At 38.5% G+C, this 21,789-nt stretch overlaps 1 protein-coding gene across 2 annotated transcripts; it reads right to left on the bottom strand.

Annotated features, from left to right (window-relative positions):
• Window positions 1-2,293: 2,293 nt before the first annotated feature.
• LACTB (lactamase beta) lies at window positions 2,294-20,143 on the bottom strand. Of its 2 annotated transcripts, none has more exons than XR_015134688.1 (6): window positions 19,720-20,143; window positions 19,209-19,275; window positions 15,803-15,993; window positions 15,173-15,524; window positions 14,118-14,279; window positions 2,294-3,099 (listed from the first exon to the last, which is right to left on the bottom strand). XR_015134688.1 is itself a non-coding variant. In XM_086321367.1 (6 exons), exons 1-6 carry the CDS (start codon window positions 20,080-20,082, stop codon window positions 2,568-2,570), a joined length of 1,671 nt encoding a protein of 556 aa, XP_086177493.1. In that variant the 5' UTR covers window positions 20,083-20,143; the 3' UTR covers window positions 2,294-2,567. The 2 variants fall into 2 exon arrangements, 1 of the variants encoding a protein (XP_086177493.1); XM_086321367.1 differs by having other exon boundaries at window positions 14,118-14,283.
• Between the last annotated feature and the right edge of the window lie 1,646 nt (window positions 20,144-21,789).

The raw sequence follows: 21,789 nt of genomic DNA, 5'->3' as shown, positions 1-21,789 counted from the left end.
CTTTTCACTTTTATGCATTGGAGAAGGAAATGGCAACTCACTCCAGTGTTCTTGCCTGGAGAATCCCAGGGACAGAGGAGCCTGGTAGGAGGCCATCTATGGGGTCGCACAGAGTCAGACACAACTGAAGCGACTGAGCAGCAGCCTCATTTTAGCCTTCAGGTGACTGAAAGTCCTGCTAACATCTTGTCTGCAGCCACAGGAGAGACCCCGAGCCAGAACTGCTCAGCTAAAATGCTCCCAAACTTATAAAACAGAGAATTTTTGAGATATACTAGTTTGTTATGCAGCAATAGATAATTAATGCACATTATAGTTAAAGAAGCCAGACACAGAAGGCCACATATTATAATTCCACTTATATGAAATACCCGTAATAGGCAAATCCAAAGAGACAGAGACTAGATCGGTGGTTGTCAGGGCCTGGGAGTAGAGAGGAAGGCACAGCAAACGTTAATGGGTTTAAGATTCCTTTTTGGGGTGAAGATATTCTGGAATTGAATGGGCACACAATCTTGTGAATATACTAAAAACACTAAATTGTACACTTTAAAGGTTGACTTTTAAGGTATATGAATTGTGAATTATATCTGAAATACTAATTTTTTACATTGTAGATTTTTTACCTGGAAGCAGAGTGCAGCTATAACAAAAGCCCAAAATGGGGGAGTAAATTTAGAACAGTGAATAGAAGCTGAAAGGATTTTGAAAAGAGTGTCAGTGAATGCCTGAGGAGCCTTGAAGAAACTGTTTAGAAGTATGATGGCCTTTGAGGAGGCTGCAGGTGTGGACTTAAAGGAGAGTAAGAAAATGTTACTGTTAATTGGAAGAAAGAGGACTACTGCTGTGAAGCGGCAGGAAGTTTAGCAACATTATTGCCTGCAAGACCACAGAAAGTAGAAAATGTGCCTAATGAACTAGGTAATCTAGCTGAGATTTCCAGACCCAGTACTGACTCTTGGCTTCTTCTTGTTGCTCACACTACAAAGCTGGAGAGAGACAAGCTAAAGGAAGGGCTACTAAACAAAAAAATGCATCAATAACTGACGGTTTAGAAATTTCCCAGACTCTCCAAATGACAAAAGATGCTAAAATTAAGAAAGGGCTTCAAGGCAAAGATAAAATTTAGGGCACTTCCAGAAAACAAAACAAAAAACAGTCTAAAGATGAAATTGAGGGTATGATATATAAAATCCTTTATGACCGTGGAAAGAAACAAGATGGTATCTTGAGAGCTGTTTTAACAACAGGTCTTAATAAAAGCTGAACAGTGTTTTCTCCAATTGTCTTAGCAGAATCCCAAGTTTGAGAGGGGTCTAGTTTGAAGAGATTTGGGGGCACAGCTTCTGTTTATTAGCATGATCCCCAGTGAGATTTTTAAGGGACTCACAGAGTTTTAAAAAATTACATTAACAGGAAAAGTGTTAAGTTAGACTGAAAGGAGAATATAAAAGAGGCCTTTGGACCCTCAAACTTGTACAAGTAGGAAAGCAGGTTGTAGGACTTCCCTGGTGGTCCAGTAGTTAAGAATCTCTGCTTCCTCTGAGGGAGCATGGGTTGGATCCCTGGTCAGGAGCTAAGATTCCACATGTGACTTGGTGTGGCCAAAAATGAAAGCAGGCTGAGAAAGCCACTTGGATGCAAACACATGTTGCCTTTCATGAAAAGAGTAATTCAGAGGGCAGAGCCAAGAGTTTAGAGAACACAGCCAAGAGCCAAGAACTATTCTTAGGCCTTGAGCACTAATCAAGCAGCTACCAACCTGTGTCTGGCTGGGGAGCAAATAATATCTTTAGTTCACAAACCTTAAAATCTGTGAGTGAATGAGCATTTGCGAAACATTTCCTCTAGGACCAGAAAAGCCTTTAGATAACTACAACATATTGTCTGCACCCTCATTAGAGACTCTGGTGCCAGATCCATCCAGTCAAGCTACTCCTGAATTCTTGAGCTTCAGAAACCATGGGATAATAAATGTATGTTGTTTTAAGCTGCAATAGAGAACTAATACACCATTTCTCACAATCTTGTTTCTGCCGTCATTTTTTTTTCTTTTTAAAACATATTTATTTATTTGGTTGTGGCAGGTCTTGGTTGTGGCATGCAGGATCTTAAGTTGCAGCATGTGGGATCTATTTCCCTGACCAGGGAGTGAACCTGGATCTCCTGCATTGGGAGCAAGGAATCTTAGCCACTGGACCACAAGGGAAGTACCATCTGCTGTCATATTAAAAGAACAATATTTTGAGTCTGCTGTTGAATGAAATTTCCTCTATATTACACATTCAGAAAGTACACTTTTATCAGAATATTTTATTTCAAGAGTTAACACTTTTTTCAAAAAGTAAAAATATAGTTACTTCCCTGAGTATAAAGAACTCATCCTCCAATAAAAGACAATTACAAAAGTAAGCAATTAGAGGTACATAATTCTCTGCATTCAGTTATACTCTATTACAAATTTATTCTTTAAAATTGCATGTATTTTGGGACTTCAATGTTTCAAAACAAAACAAAAACCAACAAACAAAAACAAAACCATAACAGCTTGTTTTGCACCTGTGATGTTAAGGTACGTCTGATCTGTCTTTATCAAATTCCAGAGCAATCTTTAAAGCAGTGCTGTTGAGGCCAACAGACTGCATGTTACATATGATAGAAACAACTATTCCTCTTGGGGGGACCTTGTTATTTAGCGCTTCTGCATCCAGTTCTTCAGGAAGGACCAGCAGGACACTACTGGCACCCACTGCGCCTCCAGTGTGAGAGGCATAATGCCGCTGCTTCCTGCAAGAACCGTATGTCTGCTTCTTTTCCACCACGCCCCAGGCCATTGCATATTTACCCTCTTTATCCCAAGACATCTCTGTGTTAGGGACTGGTGTCCAAATCATCAGCATTGTTTCCGGTTTAAGATATCCAGGTAAAAGATTTTCATTTGCATTCTTAAACAGCCCGACTTGGTAACCATACAGCATCGCATTCCCAAATTTCAGAAGGTCACCCACTGTAGACAGAAATCCACCACCAGCCCATTTATAGGAGTTATCCACGTAAGGTGTGTTGACAAGGCGTTTCTTTTTATTGTAAACATAAAATCTAAAATGAAATAAGAATAGTCATTAAAAATGTGATAGTCTAGTATTGACTTCATACATGAAGATGAATAGAAAAATGTATACATGAGACAGATTGTATTTCATTGTAGTGAATATATTTTCTCAGAAAGTAACCACTAGTTTTCAGTATGATTCAAATAAAATGAAACACAAGCTACTGAGTAAAGTATAGAAAGCTGATTGTTTTTTCTATTGCAAGCCTTGCCCATGCTGAGTGTATGAAACTTCTAATACTGTTAAAAGATGTACTTATTAGTACACATGATATATATTTGCCCTGTGCATATGCAGAAACACCTAATGTTTGGTGTTTTCAGTTCCTGGGTTCAGTGAACCATGTGCTACATGTAAATTTTATAACTAAAAACATATCATTGGGATGTTCAGGAGTAAGGTTAATATTTATAAGAAGACTACATCTCCTGATTAAAAATAACATAGAAATACTATGTATAATGATGGGATGGGGTACTTTCTTGGTGTAGTGGAACAGCTGCTGCTAAGTCACTTCAGTAGTATCCGACTCTGTGCGACCCCATAGACGTCCGGCAGCCCACCAGGCTCCCCCGTCCCTGGGATTCTCCAGGCAAGAATACTGGAGTGGGTTGCCATTTCCTTCTCCAGTGCATGAAAGTGAAAAGTGAAAGTGAAGTCGCTCAGTCGTGTTCGACTCTCAGCGACCCCATGGACTGCAGCCTTCCAGGTTCCTCCATCCATGGGATTTTCCAGGCAAGAGTACTGGAGTCGGGTGCCATTGCCTCAGCAGGAGTTAGCAAATCTCAGCCTGAATCCCAACTCTCACCCTTAATAACTATGTTTATTTTATTTGATTAATAAACATGTATATACTTCTTACTATGTTCCAGGTATTGTTCTAAGAACTATATACATATGAACTAATTTATTCCTGTAACAATGTTAGGAGATAGATACTACTACAATTCCTAAGGCACAGAGAACATATATAACTTGTCCAAAGCCACACAGTTTATAAGTGGCAGAATTGGATTAAAATCTAGGCAATCTGTTGCCTCTCTGCTTCCATCTTAATTTGTAAAATGGGGACAAAAACATCTACTTTGCAGAGTTAGAAATAAATGTATAAAGCACTCTGCATATTTCTAATAGGTACTTAATAAAGGTTTACTCGCTTAAGTATTCAACAATTATTGATGGAACATGTACTACATGCCAGGCACTGTTTGGATGCTGGGATAAAGTGTAAAACAAAAGAGACTGACCTCATGAAGTTTCCATTCTAATATGAGGAGACTGTACCATACATTAGGTACATAAAATGAAATCACAAAATAAATAATAAAGGACACAACTCTTGAGGCTTCTGCCTTTCAAGATTCATAATAAAATGGTACTCTTGGGTTTTCAGTTTGCTGACAGTCTCACCTGTAATGACTCTCATCTTCATCTATCCTTGGCTATTCATAAGCACAGTTAGACCTGAATCTTACCATCACTTTTTTATCTGTTTTAACACTAGGGTCTCAAACTCAGAAATTTCTTCCTATGACTATGACTTCCAATCCTTCCAGCTCTCCAAATGAACCTGCTCTCTGTCCTTAATGGAACCTTCATCCATGCCCGTTGAGTCTTCTCAATTTTCCCAAGTCTTTTAGTTTCTAGTGGTTTCCTCTGATTTTCTCTTCTGCTGTTGCTGCTGGTATTCTAGGCTGAACTATATCATCAGTCGTTTCACCTATTTTGGTTGTGGTCTTTAGTGAGACCACATCTTTTGGTTCCTTACTGTTCTGAACTTACACTATACCAATCCATTAATTCTGAATAAACCTAGGTATCCCGTATATACCAAGAAAGGCTGCAGGAATTCATATAACAAAGCTGACTGCTATAAATTCATACTCTTGCTAAGGGTCTTTGCTGTTGTTCTCAAATCCTTTTATTCTTCTCCTGGGTACTCCCTGATATGTTGTTGCTGTTGTAGTCACTAAGTTGTGTCCGACTCTTTGCAACCCCATGGGCTATAGGCTACCAGGCTCCTCTGTCCATGAAATTTCCCAGGCAAGAATATTGGAGTGGGTTGCCATTTCCTTCTCCAAGGCATCTTCCCAACCCAGGGATGGAACTTATGTCTCTTGCATTGGCAGGCAGATTCTTTACCACTGAGCCAGCAGGGACGCCCCACTCCCTGGTGTACTCTTCACAGTTGTGATTCCTGATCTCACCCTCAGCCCCCTATCCTACTTTAGGCTTAGTCAGCAGATAACTATATTCTTTGTTTTACTGAGAAGATTGAGACCATCCAAAGTGAGCTAGAAACTCCCATCTTCATCTTAAAATGCATTTACATCATCATGCAATCTATACAAAAAATTTCCTATTGTTTTCAAGAGTAATTCTACTACCTGCATCTTCGACCACCTCCTATCACCTCTACAACCTTGTTTCACCAGTTATACTTCCTAGACTGTAGTACCTCCTTGCAGTTTGCCCTGCAAGCAGAAGCCACAGATTGTGCCTCCTCCTTTTCCCAGCCATAAAAAACCCTCCAATGGTTATGAATGTAATGAGAATAAAACCCAAATTTCTCACAATGGTCTATGATACAGTCAATGGCCTTCAGTACAGGCAGGACTAACTCCCCAAGGGAAATTGTGAGAGGCATTTTTTTTTAGCTGTCACAATTATTGGAGGGCTATTACTGAGACTTAAGGGGTAGGGGCCTAAGGGTCCTAAATGTCCTGTAGTGTATAGGAAAGCCCCACACCATGGTGCATTCTCCTATATCTATATCCTGTGAGGTCAACCATCCTACCAGATGTTCATGTAAGCAAAAATAAAATCTGTTTGTAACTAGTTGAGCCTAGAACCTCCTCCATTTTATATGTAAATACAAACTACTTTTGGCACATTTTTACTCTAAGATGAATTCTTGAGTGCAGCCTTAGTGAAAATTGAAGACCACACTGTATTTTGCTTAAAACTTTAGCCAGAGTTTTAAGGACATGGGTTGAAGCACCAAATGCAATAAACCTGTACTGGTCTGCATTTACTTGTCACATTGAAAATAATTTTACATATTAAGTTGCAGTTAACTTTGTTACATCTTCACATGTTGTGGTAAGTAAATTTTATCATATTGAGACATCTATTATATACCATATTTTTCTATTATATAATATTCCTTTTATTTCTTTTTTTTTACATTTTAGTTAAGAGTATTGAATATAGGTTATATGATTTCCTATTTTCATTTCACATAATAAGGGAAGTGTTAAAACATATTGTTAAAGTAAGGAGCAGTGCGTCTAATGGCACTGATCCTCACTGTCCAATATAATTTAGCCCTTGCTTACCTCTGGGACCTCATCAATTACAACCTCTGTCTTCCTTCATAGCTTTCCTTATTATTCATATTTCAATTCAACTGACATGGCCTAAAACCAATATATTTTAAATAGACCTTCCCTTAACAACCTCTTCCTGTATATCCCACTGCTCTGTTCTATTTTCTTCATGTCAATATAGGAGATTCTTCGTTTACACTCCCATAGAATGTAAGTTTCATAAGGGCAGAAATCTTATCTACCTGGTTCATTGGTATTTCCCCCATCTAGAACAGTACTGGACACCCACTGAGTACTGTGAAATATGTTGAACATGTGAAAGCATCATTTGTTGGCCAAGCATGTAATGGAGACTCCTTGCAAGGCATGGACAGAAAAGAAAAACCATACACTGTGGCTGCTCTCAAGGGCAAACAGTCTTGTTGGACAGTTCTTAAATTTTAGAGCACCATATGAATTGCCTGGAGATTTTGTTAAAATGCAGATTCTGCTTCAGCAGGTCTGGGGGGGGCCTCAAATCTTGCACTTCTAACAAGCTCCCAAGTGATGCCAACATTGCTTTGAGTAACAGGTTATGGGATGACTAGAAAGATGGATGTGAGGAATCCTGAGCACTAGTGAGAGCAAGACTTGTTGAAATGGTTCCTCACTCTGCTGGGGAGCAAAAGAGTTCAGTCTGACTGAAGCAGAGAGTGCTTCACAAGGTGATGCCAGAGGAGTAGACATGGGACAGGGTACACGTCATAAAGGCTTTCCTTGCCATGATAGGAATTTTGACGCCTTCACCTTTAGTTCACAAAATGCTCTAGTTTTCTATATGCTAAGGGAAAACACACACACACACACTTTTTTTTTTTTTCTTATCCTCGTTACAGCTTCCAGTTTCCAGTCTTTTCACTCTCATTTCAGTTCAGTCACTCAGTCGTGCCCGATTCTTTGCGACCCCATGAATCGCAGCATGCCAGGCCTCCCTGTCCATCACCAACTCCTGGAGTTTACCATGTCCATCGAGTTGGTGATGCCATCCAGCCATCTCATCCTCTGTTGTCCCCTTCTCCTCCTGCCCCAATCCCTCCCAGCATCAGGGTCTTTTCCAATGAGTCAACTCTTCACATGAGGTGGCCTAAGTATTGGAGTTTCAGCTTCAACATCAGTCCTTCCAATGAGTATTCAGGACTGATCTTTAGGATGGACTGGTTGGATCTCCTTGCAGTCCAAGGGACTCTCAAGAGTCTTCTCCAACACCACAGTTCAAAAGCATCAATTCTTCAGCGCTCAGCTTTCTTTATAGTCCAACTCTCACATCCATACATGACTACTGGAAAAATCATAGCCTTGACTAGATGGACCTTTGTTGGAAAAGTAATGTCTCTGCTTTTGAATATGCTGTCTAGGTTGGTTATGACTTTCCTTCCAAGGAGTAAGCGTCTTTTAATTTCATGGCTGCAATCAACATCTGCAGTAATTTTGGAGCCCAGAAAAATAAAGTCTGACACTGTTTCCCCATCTATTTCCCATGAAGTGATGGGACCGGAGGCCATGATCTTAGTTTTCTGAATGTTGAGCTTTAAAGCCAACTTTTTCACTCTCTGCTTTCACTTTCATCAAGAGGCTTTTTAGTTCCTCTTCACTTTCTGCCATAAGGGTGGTGTCATCTGCATATCTGAGGTTATTGATATTTCTCCTGGTAATCTTGATTCCAGCTTGTGCTTCTTCCAGCCCAGCATTTCTCATGCATAGAAGTTAAATAAACAGGGTGACAATATACAGCCTTGACGTACTCCTTTTCCTATTTGGAACCAGTCTGTTGTTTCCTGTCCAGTTCTAACTGTTGCTTTCTGACCTGCATATAGGTTTCTCAAGAGGCAGGTCAGGTGGTCTGGTATTCCCATCTCTTTCAGAATTTTCCACAGTTTATTGTGATCCACACAGTCAAAGGCTTTGGCATAGTCAATAAAGCAGAAATTGATGTTTTTCTGGAACTCTATTGCTTTTTCGATGATCCAGCAGATCTTGGCAATTTGATCTCTGGCTCCTCTGCCTTTTCAAAACCAGCTTGAATATCTGGAAGTTCATGGTTCATGTATTGCTGAAGCCTGGCTTGGAGAATTTTGAGCATTACTTTCCTAACGTGTGAGATGAGTGCAATTGTGCGGTAGTTTGAGCATTCTTTGGCATTGCCTTTCTTTGGGATTGGAATGAAAACTGACCTTTTCCAGTCCTATGGCCACTGCTGACTTTTCCAAATTTGCTGGCATATTGAGTGCAGCACTTTCACAGCATCATCTTTCAGTATTTGCAATAGCTCAACTGGAATTCCATCACCTCCACTAGCTTTGTTGGTAGTGATGCTTTCCTAAGCCCACTTGACTTCACATTCCAGGATGTCTGGCACTCTCATATATTGCCAAACTACACAAAACAGTCCACACCTGCTGTTTTCATGCACTCACCCTCTCCATTCATTCAGTTCCTTAGAAGGCTTCTGTTCCTTCATCTCTACTAAACAGCTCTCTTGCGTGTTATCAAGGATCTTCTAATTCCCCTCATTCTAGCTTCCCCTGTAGCTCTGTGACCCAACACATCACTGACACTCCCCACAGGCCACTTTGCTCTGTGCTCTCTCTTCTAGCTCTCAGTCCCGTGATTCCCCAGATCCCTCCCATCACCAGGGGTTCCAGGGTCCCAGGTCTTCTTTTCTATAGGAATTAACTACAAAACTGCAGCTGTACCACAATCCCTGTTCCAAATTTACCACCGGTTTTTCTATTAGCATTAATGAGTCTCAAATTTGTTTCTCAATGTTGTTTACCAGATTGAGTAGTGGGCCTCACCCTTTCCTTCAAAATTCATAACACTGAAGGATAGTGGGCACATAATTTGCAAAATGACTCCTCTTTCTTCTGTCATGATTCTTATATGTCTCCCAAAAGTCCAAGTCATAATATTGAGTGAAGCAAGAGTGACCACAGGTATATGCTCTGAAGATTAAAAAAGTCTACAGAGGATCTAAATATGCTCCCCTATGAGCCAATGATTTGATACATCGTCTTCTCATTTTGCAAAATGAACGTGTCCAGAAGTGATCTCGTCTGAACTTTCTCATATTTCTCCTCTCCATTAAGACCTTTCTTGCCTCTCTTGCCCTCAACTCTCTCACATTCAGTAATGACAAATCTCATCATCCAACCTTAGCTTTCTGTCTAATCTTTCTCCCTTCCTTTCATTTCTATAGCCACTCTTGTATTTAAGGTCCTCGTTACTTTTTGCCTGAATGCTGATTACACTTGTATTTCCAGTCAATCAAATTTCAAAAAAATCTCACATGATAGAAAATTAAAAATAGGTTTCTCAATGAAAAATATATTTGTTAGAGTGATCGCCAAGTTTGTAAACTAGGAGAGACCTACAAACCTATTTTGGTTAATAATCAGCTTTGCATTATACAACTTTTAATGAAGTGTTTCAAGCACTTACATCAAGGCTGGAAATTAGGATGACTCCTCTTTTAAAATAAATTCTAAGCTTTAATCTTTTGATTCCTTTTTACAGAGGACAAATTAATGACTTCTCATGAAAATATTCTTGATCAGCTGAATAACTTCACTATTTCAAATTCTTAAAGGATTTCTGCACTAAAAGAATGGAATTATGGACACAAGTTCTTAAATTACTGGAATATCTTTGTAACTGAATAATTGATGGAATGATGCCAGATGACAAAACAGTCACCCTGAAGAATCTCTATAGTTTCTGCACAACATTATAGTACTATAGAAATCTACATCTAGAAGCTTATAAATGCAAAATAATTTTAAATCCTTTTTAAATGCCTTTACAAATAATTATGCATCACTTTGTATTTTATTGCTTTAAGAAGTTAAAAAACCTATAGAATTTAACATGCATATTATACAAACCAATCTCACTCTAACATTTAGCATTAACATGGGCTGAACCTACTACCAGATAGGCTAAAGGCATAAAAGAAAGCTTCACAAGGAACAATGCTTAATCTTAGAAGATACTTGAAAAAATAAAAATAATTAATAATAAAGACAATAAGAGAAGGAAAAGACCATACTTATACTGTCAAACTACAGAAAACATTTTATTTGATTTTGGTCTTATCCAATTATGAAAGAGATCTTTGTTGCAAGTATTACGCCAAACACAGAGAAAATATGAATGGTATCTAATAATAAGCTAATGCATTGACTAAGGATTCCCCCATCAACAGTGTCCTTCAGTGGCAAGAACATTCACTCCATTCCCCTGTGGGTTTTTGCTTAAAGGGTTATTTAGTTTACTTGCTTATACAGAGTACACTTGAAATACAGAATAAATGTATCTATTTGCATATACAGAATCAATGTTCCTATTCTTCAAGAAACCCCAGTTTTATTCAGGACAACAATGCACCCAGCTAAAAACGGATTTCTCTGCATTCCTTACAGCTGAATGTGGCCTGACACTAAAATTCTGGCCAAAGAAAAGTAGGTAGTATTTCGGGGTGGGATTCTGGGAAAATATCTCAAACAGGTGACAGATACTGTGAGACACTATTTTAAAGACACACACACATTCACACAGAGAAGTGATAGAGATGATAAATACTTACTTCTGGGACACAGTAACTCTAAAAAGCCTAGGTCAAGATAATACAAACATATGTATGATTATACCAAGGGGTCAGTAGACTAGATAACAAAGCTGCAAATTTTTGCTCAAAATTTTATTTCTTGTAAAATTGTACCATAAAACAAATAGAAACATATGCAATTACTAAGTTTTACTTTAAGGTTTTTTGTTGTTTTTTTTTAAACATACATCTTTGAGAAGATTTCTTTTACTCCCTGCACTTCCACTCGAACCTGATGCCTCTAAGCCCTTTTGAAATAACTGTTACAAAAATAAGAATCAGAGTTGAGCTTTTAGAGGCCCCAGTAGAAATTCTATCAAGTAAAATAAAAACAAAGAAAATGGACAGAACATTTTCCTCTGTAACAACATTTCCTTCTTCTTTTAGTGTCCTACTTTATTTCTGTAGCCCATTTAATCTACCTAAACAGAATCACTTACTCCTTTAGCACCACTGGGCACAAGCAAAATCTAAAGAAAAACCCAGAGCTGATGGAAACCTTTAATGGTAGAAACAGAAACCCACTGCCTTTTCTCAAAGAATGGGCGATAAGATGAAACTAACTCACTGTCACATGCCATGTTTTGGTATTTGTGCATTACTTACTAAGAAAACAACAAAAAACAGCTGACTTGCAGTCTGCACATTCATGGAGACTTAATTTTCAGTTGAGAAAAGAGGCTCAGTGATTCCCCCTTTTATAGAAGAGCAGGTATTTGTTATCAAATGCCTAGATTTAACTCAAAATAAGGTTATGCATCTATTCCAACACTACTAGAGAATCTTTTCTAGATTCAACTGACAACTTCAGGTGTTATTTTTTCCTATGTTTCCAGTAGAATATAATGTGGACCTAGACATAATAAGCATTGTCTGAAAACTAAGGTCATTTCCATCATTAAACTGTCTACAAATAACAAATGCTGGAGAGGGTATGGAGAAAAGGGAACCCTCCTACACTGTTGGTGGGAATGTAAGTTAGTGTAGCCGCTATGGAGAAGAGTAAGGAGGTTCCTCAAAAGATTAAAAATAGAATTGCCATATGATCCAGTAATACCACTCTTTGGCATATACTTGGACTAAACCGTAATTCAAAAAGATACATGCACCTCTATGTTCACAGAAGCACTGTTTGCAATAGCCAAGACATGGAAACAATCTATATGTCCAGTGACGAATAAATAAAGATGTGGTGTGTATACACACACACACACATACACACACACATGATGTATACTCAGCCACAAAAAAAGAAATAATGTCATTTGTAGCAACATGGATGTAACTAGAGATTATCATACTAAGTAAGTCAGGAAGAGAAAGACAAATACCATATGATATCACTCATATATGGAATCTAAAATACTGCACACATGAACCTACCTACAAATCAGAAACAGACTCACAGACATAGAGAATGGGCCGTGGTTGCCAAAGGGGAGGTGAGGAGGCAGAGGGATGAACTGGGAGCCTGGGGTTAGCTGATGCAAACTGTTACATTTAGAACGGATAAACAACAAGGTCCTACTAATACAGCACAGAGAAATATATCCAACCTCCTGGGATACACCATAATAGAAAATAATATTAAATAAAGAATGTGTATATGTGTATAACTGAGCCTCTTTGCTATACAGCAGAAATTAGCACAACATTGTAAATCAACTACACTTCAATTAAAAAAAAAAAAGAACAAAACAACAACAAAAAAAACCCTACAGGTCACTTAAACTTATAATTCACTGCTTGCTGCTAACCTAATTTCTTTTAGGTTCAAAAAATCTCTTTCAGGCTGATTTGCAATGCATATTTGATCCTTTTAAATAAGCTGATAATTTTAAAATGGTAATTTAACTAAATACAACAGAAAACTGAACAAAGCTAGTATGGGGAGATAAACCTACAAACCTCTATCATTTCATCCAGTCAAGTATCATTAAGTCATTTGTAAAGTGTGTCCTCTAATGGAAACTTAAAAGGTAAAAGTAACAGTTGATTTGTTAAATGTGTTGTTACCTTTCTAACCAACCAAATAATAAGAGTAAAATGGAAAACACTATAACTGTAAAACTCGAATTAGTCTTTAGTCACAAGATTTTCTTTCACTGCCTTTTTTATACATTACTACTAAAAATTATGACAAAATTTTAGCTTGATTATTTCAATAAAATGACTTTCAAAGTTTTACAGGGGAGAAAACTGGTATATACCACTTCAAATTATCATCACCAGTAAAGGAATACAATGAATTCATGTGACTTCTGAGAGACCTGACGATTAAATGTAACGTGCGATCCTAGATTAGATCCTGCACCAGAAAGAAAAATGTTTTTTCTTGTGTTATAAAGGACATTATTGGGGCAACTGATAAAATCTGAATACTGTGTGTAGATTTGATACAGGCATTATGTTGATGTTAATTTCCTGAATGCCCTTAGTTTTAGAAAATACATATTTAAGTATTTATGGGTACCACTTAAGTATAAGGGGTAGCATATTACCAACTGATTTCCAAATGGCTGAGAAAAAAATAACAGAGACAGACAGATAAAGCAAATGTAGTAAAATAACTAACGTGGGGAATCTGGTTGAAGAGTATATGAAAATTCTTTGTACCAGTTTGTGTAACTTTTCTATAAGTGTAAGATAATTTCTAAATTTAAAAAATAATTAAAAATAATAAAAGGTAAATAAAAGATTAACTAAAATATAAGGGATGATGGAAGATCAAATTATAGATAGCCATGATGGGTAAAATTTTAGTTTAATTATTCATGTGCTTAAATTATTATTGCTAACTTTTATCTAAGGAACTTGGACTACTTCATATATATATATATACACACAAATATATATGAAAAATAAAATACATTTTATTTTACTTACATTTTAGGTGGAAAAAGAGACATGAAGAAAAGCTCCCAAAATGTGGCAGGTTGATTATGGAATGGAGACAAGCAAAGCGTGACTTTAAATTGATAACATAGTATGAAGATGCAATATAGCTAGACATACCAGAAGGTAATCATTTACCTTGCTCTATTGTAAATCACTGGCTCATTTTCCTCCTGCACAGTTGTCAGCATATCCAAGTCATGGAATATTTTCTGCATATAGTCCAAATATTTATATCCTGAAGCTCTTTCTACTATGGCTGCCAGTAGGGTATAGCCAAAAGTTGAATACAAAAACTGACTACCTTGAGACATCATTGCAAAGGGGGAAAAAAAAAAAAAGTGCTTCATTATTATTCAAAAACACGCAAAATATTTTTCTACTGAAAACTGGCATATTTTTAAAACTAGAATATTTTACTAACCATTTAGGTGAAGATCATGAATGATATATTAACAAATTTAGTCAACTTTGCAATGGCCCTGCTTATTTCATGTCTCAAACACAAGCATGTTAATAAAATGATCGATATATTTATTAGTTTTTTTGTTTGTTTTTTGTTTTCTTCGCCATGCCCCAGTTGGGATTTGAACCCCTTGCCCCTTGCCATGGAAGGGTGGAGTCCTAACCATTGGATGTCTAGGGAATTTCCACAAACCACTTTTAAAATGAAAATGGAATACAAGGACATAAACCTACAATAAATTTAAAGATAAAGTGGTTTTGGCAGGCATCATACCAAAAAATACACAAAAAATTATTTTTATAGAGCAGCTTTTTGGGAAATAAAATCAAGCTGGGGTATGCTAATTTCTTTAAGAAACGAATGCATAAAACAAATTGAACAATTTAATTAAATACTAACAAAATAAAAAAATTAGCAATGCTTCATCATGCAAACTTTGGTCCAAATTTTATTTGGAGGGCTATTCCAACACCTTATTTTTTCCATGAATATCCTGATACTGAGAATCCATTAAATGTCTAGGTAGCCTCCAGTGAAGTTAAAGCAAACAACTAACGGCCTGAATGCTAGGCTTTGTTAAGAACTATAGACAACAAAGGCAAGCACGTAACAAAACCATACCATCATCAACCACATTGAATGCACTCAGGATGGTATCATTTTGGAGTTTCTGAAAATTAATCATTCAATAATGATGATTTTGTAAAAAGAAGAAATTAACACTCACCAGGTTTGAAGAACAAAGGGTCATTTTTAAATAATCTTAGAGATTCAATTGAATTTTCAAATTTTTCTTTCAAATATAATTCACCTTGTTCAAAATCATTCTTTTTCTTGCAAGGTTTTGAATTTCGGCCTTTGGTTTCATTATCTTGCTCTACCTTAGCTTTCGCAAAGTCATTCTTTTCGTTACTTTTGCCGCCTTTTTCTTTTAACTCTTTTTCTTGGTCAGATTCCATCATCCCTTTCATCATCTTTAAGGCTTTATAAGCTTTCTCTTCTTTCACCTTTTTCATGTCCTTTTCATAATGACGAATTCCACTTAAATGGGAAATCAATAATCTTGTTGTGACAGACACCTAACAGTAAAAACATGAAAATTCAACTACGGTATTAAACTGCATAATAAAAAGTCAGTAGCCTTGGAATAATGTTCCAGCAATATTTTCCATTTTAAACTGCTGCTATCATGTACGCATCTTTAGCCTCAAATTTTAGAAAAATATCCAATCAGTTATTACCAGGAGAAAATAAAACTTTAATCCATTAACAAAATTTAAAAACAAATCAAAGAATCTTATGAAAGCTTTTAAACCACTTAGACGTCATTAGAAAAAGGAACTATGAGCTTCATTACCTTTTCACCTTCATATTCTTTTTCTGGGAATTCAGGAACATAATGTTGTACTGGAATATCAAGATCCAGTTTCCCTGCTTCCCACAGTTTGGCAATAGCAACCATAGTGAGGCTTTTGCTGATACTGGCAATTCTCATAACTGTCTCTGGCTTGCATGGTACACGGTTCTCAACGTCAGCATAACCTAAACCTTTGGGAGAAAAAAGCAAAAAGTCATAATAGGTCTCATGGTCAAAGGAGTCTTCAAAAACTGAAATAATACTATCTTAAAACATTCCATGTGCTTATCAAAAGAAAAAGCTATTCCGCTTGCATAACTAATCAAAACTGAACATATAAGGGATGAGTCTTAGCAATACTGACAACTGTAGGCCTAACAATTTAACCTTATAACAAGACTGAAATTGTACCTTGTGCAAAACAGTAATGTTATGATTCAGTTACTAATGCTTAGCTTATCTAAACAATTTGTTTATTCCATATTTTAAATAAATTACATTCTTTAAGGAAAACATCATTGTTCTTCAGATTATATTTATTCTTGATTTTTTAGTGAGTTTATACAAAATCCCTAAAAATGATTAATAAAACAAATGTGAAAAGATGCCCCAGAAAACCAATCAAGCTAATCATCAATTAAATTCAGCTGCAGGTCAGAAGAAAACTAATGTACTCATGGGGTCACAAAGAGTCAGACACGACTGAACAACAACTAGTTTAAATAAAGCTCCTTCTAACCTCTGAGCCACCAGGGAAGCCCAGAAAATATTTTACGTTTGGTTTCATCTTCTGTAGGATAAAAGTGTGGCAATCTAAGATATATAAAGAACTTAGATCTGAAAAGAATGAAAAGGTATAATTATTTTCACCTGTAAATGTAGATTATGCAGAAAAATACCTGCATAAAAACAAGCCCTCACCTACAGAGCTGACATTTATATAATTTTTATTATAATATCTTTCATAAATGTTGATTGGGCTATGCTTAAACTTGGATAAAGAATCACTTTTTCTTTAAATTCAAAACCTTACTGCTCCTATCAACTTCTAAAAGTACTCCTTCCTTTAAATGATGTCTGAAACAACACTTCCTAAAAGCTGGGTTTCTAAAAACCTGCTGTGATGAGTTGGACCAATTTGTGCACAGTGGAAAAGTAAATCAAATTACAAAATTCTTTGATAAAAGTATCACAGAATGACTAGGAATCTATCTTCCCAAGTCGCTAGCTTTTTTCTGAAAATATAGCTGACACCCCTGTATAGTCAAAAACAAAAACAAATAAAGTAGATTGTAAACTCATTGAAGAAAAAGAATCATGTATATCCCCAGTTCTTAGTACTGTGCATTTTACACAACAGAGGACTCAATAAATCGACTGAATAAAAAAAGAAAACCACTACAGTCTGATGTTTTATTTAATCATAAGGGTTATCTACAAACGTGCAGTTAACAGACTGTTTTATACACAACTTTGAAAGCAATATCACTGATGAACATAGATGCAAAAATCCTTAACAAAATTCTAGCAATCAGAATCCAACAACACATTAAAAAGATCATACACCATGACCAAGTGGGCTTTATCCCAGGGATGCAAGGATTCTTCAATATCCGCAAATCTATCAATGTTATACACCACATTAACAAATTGAAAAACAAAAACCATATGATTATCTCAATAGACGCAGAGAAAGCCTTTGACAAAATTCAACATCCATTTATGATAAAAACTCTCCAGAAAGCAGGAATAGAAGGAACATACCTCAACATAATAAAAGCTATATATGACAAACCCACAGCAAACATTATCCTCAATGTTGAAAAATTGAAAGCATTTCCTCTAAAGTCAGGAACAAGACAAGGGTGCCCACTTTCACCATTACTATTCAACATAGTTTTGGAAGTTTTGCCCACAGCAATCAGAGTAGAAAAAGAAATAAAAGGAATCCAAATTGGAAAAGAAGTAAAACTCTCACTGTTTACAGATGACATGATCCTTTACATAGAAAACCCTAAAGACTCCACCAGAAAATTACTAGGACTAATCAATGATTATAGTAAAGTTGCAGGATATAAAATCAACACACAGAAATCCCTTGCATTCCTATACACTAATAATGAGAAAACTGAAAGAGAAATTAAGGAAACAATTCCATTCACCATTGCAACGGAAAGAATAAAATACTTAGGAATATATCTACCTAAAGAAACTAAAGACCTATATATAGAAAACTATAAAACACTGATGAAAGAAATCAAAGAGGACACTAATAGATGGAGAAATATACCATGTTCATGGATTGGAAGAATCAATATAGTGAAAATGAGTATACTACCCAAAGCAATTTATAGATTCAATGCAATCCCTATCAAGCTACCAACGGTATTCTTCACAGAGCTAGAACAAATAATTTCACAATTTGTATGGAAATACAAAAAAACCTCGAATAGCCAAAGCTATCTTGAGAAAGAAGAATGGAACTGGAGGAATCAACCTGCCTGACTTCAGGCTTTATTACAAAGCCACAGTTATCAAGACAGTACTGGCACAAAGACAGAAATATTGATCAATGGAACAAAATAGAAAGCCCAGAGATAAATCCACACACATATGGACACCTTATCTTTGACAAAGGAAGCAAGAATATACAATGGATTAAAGACAATCTCTTTAACAAGTGGTGCTGGGAAAAGTGGTCAACCACTTGTAAAAGAATGAAACTAGAACACTTTCTAACACCATACACAAAAATAAACTCAAAATGGATTAAAGATCTCAACGTAAGACCAGAAACTATAAAACTCCTAGAGGAGAACATAGGCAAAACACTCTCCGACGTACATCACAGCAGAATCCTCTATGACCCACCTCCCAGAATATTGGAAATAAAAGCAAAAATAAACAAATGGGACCTAATTAAACTTAAAAGCTTCTGCACAACTAAGGAAACTATTAGCAAGGTGAAAAGGCAGCCTTCAGAATGGGAGAAAATAATAGCAAATGAAGCAACTGACAAACAACTAATCTCAAAAATATACAAGCAACTCCTACAGCTCAACTCCAGAAAAATAAATGACCCAATCAAAAAATGGGCCAAAGAACTAAATAGACATTTCTCCAAAGAAGACATACAGATGGCTAACAAACACACACACACACACAAAGAAAGCAATAAATTCAGTCTTTTAAGAAAGTGGGGGTAGAAACAAGCCATCTTTAAGACTCCAATTTATTCATCAGAGTCATATTTTAAACCTTGCTATTCTATTCCAACACAGAATAAAGTCCAATTCTTTATTCTGTTAGACACTTTTCTGTAAAGTATGTATTCCACTTCATGGGCAAGATTTTATTCACCGACTGGCAGAAAACAAGCCAATAAATAAAGCTATTCTGAGCCTACCTTCTGACCAGACTTCTTTTCCATCTACAGAGACTCCAACTACGATGCCCGGTGCGCCCACCTCATCCTAAAAGCCAAGGGGAAAACACAGTTCAAGAGCACAGCTCAAAGACAGGCCGAAATCCGCCGCAGGTCCGCCAGCGCCTTACTCGAGGGCTTCTCTCGGCCCCGCCCCACCACGCCCCCTCAGCCCGGGCCCCGCCCACCTCGGCTCCGGCCGGCCGGGCGCTAACGGTGAGGGGGTGTGCCTGCTGGGCACCCTGAGGGGGAAGGGGCGGTCCCCGAGGCGGACCTTGACCTCCGCCCCGACTGGGGCAACCTCCCAACAGCTTCTGACCACGGCCGGGAGAACGGGAAACGGGAAGTCTTTCTCGCCACCAGCCGGCATCCCGCCGCCCGGGATGGGGTCCGCTCGCCCCGAAGGATAACCACCAAGGGGCCTCATTATTCCAGGGTTACGCCGGGGGTGGGGCGCCGCGTTCCCGGCTGTCTACGCCCCCGATCGCTCCACCTTGATCCTGTGCAGGAGGTCGCGGCTGCTGTCGATGGCTCTGGCGAAGTGCCTGGCGTGCGGCGGCGCCGGGGTCTGCGGAGACCACGGGGCGAGGGTCTGTTCCTGTGCCTGCAGCGGCTCGGCCTGAGGCAGCGCCTCAGGGTCGGGGGCCGCGGCAGGTGGCGCGGGGGATGCGCCCCTCAGCCCGCCGGCCAGCTTAACCCCAAGTGCCAGCCCCAGCCCCAGTCCGAGGCCCCCGACCCACCCGGGGCCGAGTGGCGGCAGCCCGGCGCGCTGATGAGCCGCACGCCGCCCACAGCCCCAGGCGCAGCCCCCGGTGGTCGCGGCTCTGGCCATCACAGCTGACAGAAGCCGGTACATGGTGTCTCTGGTGAGCCGGCGGCTTCAGAGATCCCACAGGCCGGGCTGGCGGCTGAGGCTCAAGGAAGGGATGGGAGGGAGGGGAAGGGAGGGGGGCGGTGACAGCGCTCAGACCCTAGCAGTCAAGGCACGATGGGCAGAGCGCCGATAGCATCGAGTCCTTCCTCTTTTCCTTTTTTAACTTTGTCCTGTGTCTTTCTCGATGTTTCTTCATCTTTCTCCGTCCCCTCCAGTTTCCCCACGTCTGCCTCCTCTTAGATCCGGTGTCGCCTCCTTAGAGAAGCGTTCGTAGGCCCCGTCCCTAGGAGCTCTCTCCACACCTGGAGCCCCAATGCGCACATCTCTTCAGTTCTGTTCAGTCGCTCAGTCACCGCCAGGCCTCCCTGTCCATCACCAACTCCCGGAGTTCACCCAAATTCATGTCCATCTAATCGGTGATCCCATCCAGCCATCTCATCCTCTGTCATCTCCTTCTCCTCCTGCCCCCAATCCCTCCCAGCATCAAAGTCTTTTCCAATGAGTCAACTCTTTGCATGAGGTGGCAAAGTACTGGAGTTTCAGCTTTAGCATCATTCCTTCCAAAGAACACCCAGGACTGATCTCCTTTAGAATGGACTGGTTGGATCTCCTTGCAGTCCAAGGGACTCTCAAGAGTCTTCTCCAACACCACAGTTCAAAAGCATCAATTCTTCGGCACTCAGCTTTCTTCACAGTCCAACTCTCACATCCATACAGGACTACTGGAAAAACCATAGCCTTGACTAGATGGACCTTTGTTGGCAAAGTAATGTCTCTGCTTTTGAATATGCTATCTAGGTTGGTCATAACTTTCAGTAACACTTAACACTTTGTTTTACTCAACTAATCTGATTTCTTACCAGGCCAACTTACTTTAGATCTTCAGCTCCTGCAACAGCACTGGGCACACAGCAGCAGCTCAGTAGGCAGCTCCTTTCCCCAGGACCCTTTTCCTCTCTTGTCATGTCTATTCTTTATGTCTCATTTCAGCTTCTTCCATTTCTCTGAGGCTCTTTAAAATCTCTTACTTCTGAAAGTCTAGCTTCACACCACATCAAGCATATAACAATATTGTTGTATCTAGGCCTCCACTCCAGTACTCTTGCCTGGAAAATCCCATGGATGGAGGAGCCTGGTGGGCTGCAGTCCATGGGGTCGCTAGGAGTTGGACACGACTGAGCGACTTCACTTTCACTCATTGGAGAAGGAAATGGCAACCCACTCCAGTGTTCTTGCCTGGAGAATCCCAGGGACGGGGGAGCCTGGTGGGCTGCTGTCTACAGGGTCACACAGAGTCGGACACGACTGAAGTGACTTAGCAGCAGCAGCAGGCCTAATATTAAAAAATATATATGCTGTTAAAAATTCTGTGAATAAAATTTGCACTTAAAACTTTTAATCCAAAAGTATCATGTAATTTGTAGTTAGCTATGATCTCTGACAGCTGTAGATGATCAGAGGTTCTTGTGAAATAAGAAACCTAACCTCAGGTTACCATAATATGTAAAAGGTGTATAATCCTAACTGAACAGTTAATGAGATGTTAATTTTGAAGATAATTAAGCATTCATTACTTCGGGATATATAATTATCTTTCATATATTACATATTATATATAGTATATTTAAAATATTGTATTTTTAAGATAAAAATATTTAATATTATGTATTAAATCAAATTATTTAAATA

The sequence above is a fragment of the Bos grunniens genome, chromosome 10 (assembly GCF_055505025.1).
Source record: "Bos grunniens cultivar Pamir isolate PY7600 chromosome 10, Bosgru_T2T1.0, whole genome shotgun sequence".
Taxonomy (NCBI): domain Eukaryota; kingdom Metazoa; phylum Chordata; class Mammalia; order Artiodactyla; family Bovidae; genus Bos; species Bos grunniens.
This window is presented reverse-complemented; position numbering and strand designations above follow the sequence as displayed.